Consider the following 9,595-nt stretch of genomic DNA (forward strand, 5'->3'; position numbering starts at 1 on the left):
AATGTTTTATTAGCATAAAATTGCATATCCCAATACAAAAGCATGAGTAGATGAATCATGAAAAAATTATAAAGTAAAGTAAGGAAACAAGTGTCTGTTGTGTAAGAAATTACAAATTGTAAGATGGCAAGATTGGACAGATCAACGGTTGTTCAAGTTTTTAATTATTCTGTGAAGTTCATTTGACCTAGGAAGACAAAATACTGTGTTGTACTATACATATAATAAGTATAATTTTAAGATGTATGACTGGATTTTACAAATAACTTCATCAAGTTATATTTAGAAACGAAATAATTATGTTTCCATAATACTGATATATGACCTATTTATTAAATGATAATCTAAAGAAGATGTATTTAATTCTAACATAAATGTAATTTTTATATTTTATTATTTTCAATAAAACTTATTTCTTTAAAAGTAAATTTATGTTATCTATGTATTTTTACAGTAGTTCATTAGCTACTTATATGAATATAATATATGAAAACAGCATACCTGTGAAGAATTATGCGTTCAACAATTTTTTCTGTTGTCATATCATTACCACTGTCTAACAGTTTAAATTTATTTTGTCTTTTAGGTTCAGCATATGGATCCGTACCATCTTCACAAGGCATTATACGAGTTTGGCCATGACAAACAACAGACACATCAAAATGTTCCATCAAATCTTTTGTGACTTCATAAGGTGCTCCAATTACTACTTCATTAACATACTACATACAAATCAATAATAATAAATTTTAAATACATCATAATGTATTTCATTAAATCTTCAAATTAATCTCTTACCTTGCATGCTAATACACTAAGAACTCTTTCATGAAGATTCATGATTGGATGATTGCCACATTTGTACCGATTAACTACTGGGTCCGTATGAAGTCCAACTATAAGATAATCTCCTTCCTTCTTTGCCACTTCCAAAAAGTCTAAGTGACCAACATGGAAGAGGTCAAATGCTCCTGCTACATATACTATTTTGTCTCCAGGCTGTGGGCTCTTTCCATCACTAAACTGAATAATCTTTTGCGTAGTAGGTAAAAATTGTGAACAGCCTGTCCAAGGACTTCTAGCCGTTCTATCTTGACCCATACTTTTGCTAGGTTCTCTATCAACAGTATATTCACTATCACCTTGTCTAAAATGTTGCCTTGTCATTAAAAGCATACGTCCTACCAAGTCAGTTGTTGATACACCAGCTGTTCTTTGAACCTCTCTATAATAATTAAGTTCCTTTATAATCTGCTTAAACATAATCTGTGCTATTATGAATGGAATATTTTCTAATTAATATATACCTATAACGACCTGCTGCTTTGACCAAGTGATAGGTATCTACACCATCTGCTGTCATAGTAATGTCATCACCATGAACACAAAAATCACAGTTGTATTTATCTAATGTCTCTAAAGTTGTGACATAGGGTGCACCTTCTACTACTTCATCTACCCATTTAATACCACGAACCATTTTGTACCTAACAAAAAGATACTGAATTAATTTCAAATAAGCATTATTTTAAATGTACGAAATTTAACAAGTCTCATAAAAAATTGCTAAATCAAATGCTATAAAGAGAGTAATAAATATTGGGAGAAAAAACAAAAGAACTTTAAAACACTTGACTTGTAAAGAAATAGGTAAACTAAAGAAAAGTGTAAACAGATCGATGAACAAGTTTAAAGTAAAAATAAATTTGGTTAAAGAAATATATAGAAATATACAGGCAAAAGTAAAATTAATAACAGGTACATATAGAAGCTATGATGTTACTATTATAATTAGGCTATGGATGTTTATGCATCTATAATACATGGAAATTGCAAAGTATGAATATATAATGAAGTTTTATAGAATGCTATAATGTAAGCAATAATAAAGATGCTGCTGCAAAAGCATTAAAAATTGTTTGATAAAATAAAATCATACCTTTCTTGTTCCATGAATACTGGTGGTCCTTTATGTTTAGTAATTTCTTCATCCGTATGTACACCAACAACTAGATAATCACCTAATGCTTTTGCCTGTCGTAAAGAATTTGCATGGCCAAAATGTACCATGTCATAGCTGTATCAAAAAAATAATTTCTAAAATATGTATATAAAGTAACAAAAATATTTGCATAATTACAACATAATGCGCCGATAATAAACAAATTAATGAAACAGTAAAATTTGCCGCTATTAAAAGTTTGAGATAGCAAGAACATACGATAAATAATCTCAAGTGTAAAGTAGAATATGTCATATACATATAAAAATAGTAGAAAAAAGAAATGCATACCAAATATTTAAATGACATCAAGTATTCAATAATATCACAATAATTTCTAACGTTACATACAATTATTTACAGTTATACACAGCACCGCATCACTTGCAATTAAATATTAACGATCGGCATATTATTATCGAAAAATCAAAGTCATCCGGTCAGTTTCAAATAAGTACTCGAAATTCAAAGTGATAACACAGTTAATTCAATAAGAACTTACCAACCGTCACACCATACTCGCACTTCCTTACGATTTTCTGTCATAATGAAGAATCTGGTATTTAAAAGACAGGTGAAACTTAAAATCGTTCAATAAATAATAGCGGATGAGTAATCACTGCACCACAACAGATCTTGGAATGTACTGCGCGCAATGCGCGCGTCACCGTCTCACGCGTCACATATCTTCTATCAACTCATCCCTACTTTTTACTCTTCATCCCCACCACCATTGTAATTTGTACTTTTAAACCTTACTATTTTACTACTTTAAAAATGATAAGCGAACAGTTTCCATTTACGTATCTATACATCTAATTTATTCTATTGTTTTACTACCTTACGTTATATTGTCAAATGTCGCTACGTATTATATCATTACACATTGTATAGCCACGCGTTGTATTGCCACGTCAGAAACCTGACGTATTATGGAGATCTCGGACGATCAATATATATTTTAATATTTCAATATTGCCTATAAATATTAATATCAATTTTAGAGATCTCAAAATTTCCAAATTGCTAAGTTACTAAATTCAAACATTTCTAAATTTCTAAATTTCCAAAGAGCCAAATCCCCCCAATATTCAAATTTTTAAACTTAGCAATTTCCAAATTTCCAAAGGCTCAAATGTCTAAAGCTGAGTCAATAAATATCTGAAATATCGTCATATATATTAACAGTTCGAGGTCTCGAATAAATTATCACGCATTATCCAGTCATACCTAATAAATATAACTTTAATCAGAGGATTTGCATTAAAACAACATTGCATAATTTCAGAATTATATTTATATATTGACTGTGTGAAGTAATTTACAGTTTAGTGTGCATGTTGATACCTAAAATTTTTTAAGTACTTCATTTCATAAAAAGATTGATTTGTTTATCCTACATAAAATTATTTATAATTAGTATGGTACATATTTCCTCGATTTCACAAATTTCGTTTTATAATTGAACATAGATAATCGAGTAAAGATACACTAAATATGGAGTATTAATGTAATACGCAATGACAAAATGTAGCATTGGTATAATGAAGATGGAATACTTAGTTATTTATTGGACAACATTGTACAATATAAAAATATTATGACGATTTCAGATCTACAAAATTTAATGATCGACAAGACATTAATACTTTGTTTCTAGAATTTCGATCTAATAGTTTTCCCATTTATTTAACTCACATCGAAAAATATATTCACGCGATATCATGAAACACTGAAATATACACATTAATATATTGTACGTTAAATACTATTTAAAAAAATGATGATTTGATCATGAGAATTCTACTACCACAAAAAGCAATCAAACAGGCACACAGAATCGGCAGCCATAACAAGTCTAGTAATATCGCAAAGTTGTAACTGTACAGAACATTATGTTGGAATGAATCAATAAACTCTTGACCTGATCGCATGACTTCTGATAACTACGTTTCAACCAATGACTAAGAAAAATATCTTCTCATAAAGAATAGTACTGATTACTTATATCAGTACATATTATAACATTTTTCTGGCGATCAAAATATTAGATAAGATCCCAAATAATCATATGACAATATTGTTTCGACGAATAAACTGTAATTTATCAATTATTTTTAACGAGATCACAACATAGTATACTACTTACAGTAATGCTTTCATAAAGTAGTACGAGTTTGTAATTTTATATGTTTGAAAATCCAATTAAAAATTTGATGTGTAAATTTACTTTCCTCGAAGGAAAGCAAATTATGGTGATGAAACTTTGTATACAATTATTTAGGTTTCATACTTATGCTATTTTATTAAATTTTTAATACTACAATACGCTGGGTCTCCATTGCCCACTTAAGTTTAATACAGTGCAATGCATTGTACGTTTTAAATAATGATTCATGCACTTGCAACTTAGTAAGTTTTTAGAAAACAATTTACCATAAATTAGATTCTCATTTCTTCTTTTCTGTTAAATATTACTTATTAAAGCTGATTTTAAGAAGCGAATAGTAGTTAGCATTATTGAATTTCATAAATTTTTCATGTTCTTTGATATATATAAAATACATCGCAAGTTTTAGAAAACTGATATACAATAAATAGTTTTGAGAGAATAAATGGTTGCAGCAGCAAGAATCATAAATGAAATGTCATCGGTAATAATATTCTACCTACTAATACACTTATATATATATGTTTTCTTTTTCACTAAAAAAAAGAATGCTTATGAGTGTTCTTGAATCGATATAACCAAAATCTGTCAATACGATTTTCATCGGTAATAATACCACGTGTTTTTAACTCCGTATCCAAATAAGAAGCACGTTATATTGAAAATGTTCTATTTCAGATAAGACATTGCTTCTTCTGTCCGTTTTCATTTTTACTATATTACATATATCTCCCGTTTAAAATTAATCGTTTTTAAATTAATAACCATTTTGTTGTCTATAACTACTTCCACCACCCACACTTCCTCCATACCCACTGCCATTTTGACTGTAACTGCTGGAGCCACCACCGGAAGCTCCACTATAACTATTTTGAGAGAAAGTTTTACTACCATAATTACTTCCTCCAATACCACCTAAATAAAGAAGAAATGCTTAATGATATAAGGCAAAAAAATAAGCAATTTTAATTAAATTATAGAAATATTACAATTTTTATTTGAAGCTATACTGCTATTATTTCCATTCCATTTATTCCCTCGGTCTCCTCCATTGGAACGATCAAATCGTCCACCTCTATCTCCGTCTCGGCCTCCTCGAGAGCCTCGAGAACCGCCACCACGACCTCCGGAACCGCGGCCACTACCACCTCCGCTACGTCCTCCATAACGACCTCCTATAAAAGATATATAACGTGTAAGATGGTGGTATTAAATTAAAAAATATGAACGACCCGATTCAAATAAAACTGAAGTCGTACTTTTATAAATTCCTGGATTCCTTGATAGTTCGTACAGTTTAGGATTCACTACTTGTTTCGCTTCTTCTAGAACTTGAATTAAGTCACTAGCCTTGTGTGCATTACCAGGTGTGAAAAATGCGTACGCGGTTCCCGTACGCTGTGAACGTCCTGTACGTCCGATACGATGTACATAGTCTTCAGAATTGGACGGATAATCCAAATTTATCACAAACTTAACATCTTCCACATCTGTACAATATTTTAAGTTATAATCATCGAAAACAAAAATCACTTGAGTCTTTGTGGTTCAGTTAACTTACAAAGCGAATGAATTAAAGCGTTAACAAATATAATGACACGTTTGATATAGATGGAATTATATAATAATTTGTTTATGCATGATTGGATTTACTCATACATAATATATTCGCTTGACGTTAAAAATAATGTACAAAATTATTAATTCCATCTACAATTTTCATATGAAACAAAAAATTAATTGACCACAAAGAGCAGGTTTATATTATTTACCTGTGGTTGCCAAAAGCTGGAAACGTAAATACATTTTTGGAAATGTAGAGGAATCAGAGCTCAGATGGTTCTCATGGAATTCTCACTTTATGCGTTAGCGAGCTGTATATTTACTCTTAGTAACTTCACACCCTTCTCTCCCGCACCAAAGTATGGATCTGTGCTGGTCTTTCAAAATTTGATCCTTGTGTATTGCTTCCGTGAGGTTGTAACATTGGATGAGCACCATGTGCATTCTCCGATCAACCCCACACGCATTCCATTATGTGCGCAATAGAAATAGAAATTGTTTTGCAATGATGAACTCATACAATTCATCAACTTCACATTATCAAATTTTGAGGATTTTACATTGTTTGTTGCAACTTTTTTATTAAAAATATTGTCAGATGTATGGTATGAAAATGTGATTTAAAATTTATGTTTAGCATTTCATAATCACTGCAAAACAATGTAATCTCATTCCCTATCCCTCTAATCTAAGAAAGTAAGTGGTCAAACATCTATCCGCTTCAGCAGTCCTTGTACGCTAGATACCCTAACTCTATGACTTCCATACTTTGGACCGTCGCAGGTACAGAGTGAGAGTGTGTTTTTTCAAGTGGCACGGTGGGCCGAGGCACAGCGTTAGGTTAGCTTGTTGCACGGGGACAGAGACCAGCAGTCACGCCCCATTCAATTATATATTCCAAAGCAAGCTCTCCAGAGTTCTTATCATTGATAAAACTCCGTCGCATGTGCCTCTGAAAACACATAGAACAGCACGTTAATACCAGACTGACAAGACTTTTCTCAATCAGAACAAAATTTAAACAGCTTTCTATCACCTTACCTATTTGCCTAAACTAATTCTGCTGCTGAAATATTTTGACTTACTTTTAATTTTACTATTTACACCAATTTGATAATATAATTAAACTGACAAAATAATAATTTCTGATCTCTTAATACAATCTACAATTTGAATGCAATGCTGTGATCAATAATTTAAAACTAATAAAGTGACCGAATTGAGAAAATATAACATTCATGTATTATCAAAAAATTAAAAGTATGCCAAAATCCACCTATACTATGACAGAACTGAACAAATTATAAAATATCTCTACAGTTGTGCTGAAAAGATGAGAATTACATTAAATTCTTTTCTAGGTTTTATATAAAATATTAAATTCCCTAAGTAATTTAACGAAAATAAATAAAAATATCTTAAATAAAATAAAAAAATCATAAACCGCTGATTATGTTAAGTAACTGTTCTGAAACCTATGCTTTTTTTTTAAGAATTTCCGTTCATTCCAAGAAAAGACTAATGTCAATAATCAGTCTGGCACATGCCGTTATCCGTTGCCACGTCACAATAATACAACTCTCACAAACGTGAAATAACCATCGCAGCCTGACCCTTACATCATACCCACTCATGTGTAAACGGATTCTTACCTAATCCTCTCGCTGCAACATCCGTAGCTACTAAAATGGCAGATCTGCTATTCCGGAATTCTGAAACAAATTTCTCAGTATTGAGCTGAATATATTTATGTCTGAAAAATTTGATTAACACTTACGATTTAATACATAATCTCTTTCTTGTTGACTTTTATCTCCATGGATGCCAATTGCTTGCCATCCATATCTATTAATTGCACGTGTTATATCATCCACTTTCCTTTTAGTTTCGACAAAAATAATAGTTTTATTTTCTGGTTCATTTGAAATTTCTTCTAAGAGTTTCATAAGTTTACCCTCTTTTTCAAATTCCTCACACACATCAACAATTTGAAGAATGTTATGATTAGCTGCTAATTGCAGAGAACCAATGTTAATTTGTATATAGTCAGTTAAAAATTCTTCGGCAAGGTTACGAACTTCTTTTGGCCAGGTTGCTGACCACATAAGAGTTTGTCGGTCGGGTCTGATTTGTTCTACAATTTTCCTAATTTGAGGCTCAAAGCCCATGTCAAGCATTCTATCAGCTTCGTCTAGTACTAAATATGTACATCTACGTAAATTTGTTGTACCACGTTCTAAGAAATCTATGAGACGTCCTGGTGTTGCTATACAAATTTCAACACCTCGTTCTAAGTCACGGGCTTGAGGACCTTTTGGAGCTCCACCAAAAATACAAGTGTTTCTCACTTGTGATGAAACTCCAAAATCTGATGCAACTTGTTGAATTTGCTGTGCAAGCTCTCTTGTTGGGGCTAGAATCAGAGCTATAGGACCATCTCCTCTGTTTAATCTAGGTTGCTGATTTATATGTACAATTGCTGGTAAAATGTACGCTAATGTTTTTCCAGATCCTGTCTGAGCAATTCCAACCATATCACGTCCAGACAAAGCAATAGGCCAACCTTGTGCTTGAATTGCAGTTGGTTCCCCAAAACCTTGTCTGCGAATTTCATTTAGTACATACTCTGGGAATCCACCTTCCTCAAAAAATATGTTTGGACTTGGTATATTTGTCCCTTTTACAGTAATCTCTTTATCTGAACGATAGGCTTCAACTACGTGTGTACTACGAGTAGTGACATTAGGATGTGGCTCATAAAAATCTTTCCTAAATGGCTGTAATGTACTCATATCCCATCTTGGTTTACGAAGACGTTCCCCAGGCTGACGGTTTTTAAAATTATTGTTTCCAAAATTACTATCTCTATTGGAACTACTACCAAATCTACCACCTCCACTACTGCCATCTCGACCACCAAAGCGACCACCCCCACGTGCTCCACCTCCTCTTCTGTCACCACGTTCACGATCTCTGTATGCCCTTTAAAATAGGTTTATTTATAATTAGTTACAATCAATATATAAATTTTTTGTAAAATTTGTAACAATTACATTTAATTATAAGATATCAGACTTTAATGTATATTTATTTATTAAATAGCTTGTTAACATATAAGTAATACGTATAAGTTAAAGTAATATTTAATTTTAATATCATATATTAAACACGTGCTATAAACTTATGAAAATTGCAATTATAAATATGTACGTTCATAATTTATGCAAAAGTGTTTTAAATTTTAAATACTCAAGTTATTCTTTAATTAGTTAACGCTAACAGGGAAAGTATTTTCTGTATTATCAAGGTAAAAATTTCGTTAGTAAAGAAGCAATATGGAGTAAAGCATAGTCAATCATAGATGTTAAAATGTCAGTAAGAAATTCATAAAAAATGTATAATTTCACATGATTTTAATGAAAATCTGATTCTACTTACATTCTCATGGAGTTATGCAGTACTTTTAATTGGAAAATAAGTCTGTATTCTTGAATAAATCAGTGTATTGATGAGCAGAATTAACGAAAAGTACGCTTCACTCCTTGCACGTTCTAAAAGGGATCTGCGAAACAAATGTCATGGCGTCGCGATGTACCAGGAAATAGTTCCATTTTAACTTCAATTATTTAATCATTATTTCTACCTTTATTATTTATATATAATAATATATAAATAAAATTATTTATTACTTTTTTACATTTTAATATATCATCTACTTTTCAAATGTTAAATTTTAATACTTTATAAATGAAAAATGCCGGAAATAATGGTACTGTGGTGGGGAAAATACACGGAAATACATATATGTTGAATTTAAAATTAAATTTTCATACCTTCCAATGTTTATAGCTTGTAGTTAA

At 31.2% G+C, this 9,595-nt stretch overlaps 2 protein-coding genes across 7 annotated transcripts in view; both read right to left on the reverse strand.

The window, feature by feature from the left end:
• The window catches only part of Pect (phosphoethanolamine cytidylyltransferase), a 63,214-nt gene extending 60,515 nt beyond the window's left edge, over positions 1 to 2,699 (reverse strand). For 3 of the 6 annotated variants that reach the window (XM_076534426.1, XM_076534427.1, XM_076534425.1), the window contains exons 1-5: positions 2,505 to 2,694; positions 1,940 to 2,077; positions 1,308 to 1,487; positions 799 to 1,225; positions 502 to 722 (exon numbers count right to left, since the gene is read on the reverse strand). In XM_076534426.1, coding sequence (XP_076390541.1) covers positions 502 to 722; positions 799 to 1,225; positions 1,308 to 1,487; positions 1,940 to 2,077; positions 2,505 to 2,548 — 1,010 coding nt within the window. In that variant the 5' untranslated portion in view covers positions 2,549 to 2,694. Of the gene's footprint in view, positions 1 to 113; positions 188 to 501; positions 723 to 798; positions 1,226 to 1,307; positions 1,488 to 1,939; positions 2,078 to 2,293; positions 2,449 to 2,504 lie in introns of those variants that run through there. The other 3 variants (XM_076534429.1, XM_012282063.2, XM_076534428.1) reach the window with 3 other exon arrangements.
• Positions 2,700 to 3,281: 582 nt separating this feature from the next.
• On the reverse strand, positions 3,282 to 9,333 carry LOC100876903 (uncharacterized). The gene is made up of 6 exons (XM_003701868.3): positions 9,174 to 9,333; positions 7,513 to 8,717; positions 7,388 to 7,447; positions 5,432 to 5,662; positions 5,162 to 5,347; positions 3,282 to 5,087 (listed from the first exon to the last, which is right to left on the reverse strand). Exons 1-6 carry the CDS (start codon positions 9,179 to 9,181, stop codon positions 4,930 to 4,932), a joined length of 1,848 nt encoding a protein of 615 aa, XP_003701916.1. The 5' UTR covers positions 9,182 to 9,333; the 3' UTR covers positions 3,282 to 4,929.
• Between the last annotated feature and the right edge of the window lie 262 nt (positions 9,334 to 9,595).

This window comes from Megachile rotundata, chromosome 8 (assembly GCF_050947335.1).
Source record: "Megachile rotundata isolate GNS110a chromosome 8, iyMegRotu1, whole genome shotgun sequence".
Classification (NCBI taxonomy): Eukaryota; Metazoa; Arthropoda; class Insecta; order Hymenoptera; family Megachilidae; genus Megachile; species Megachile rotundata.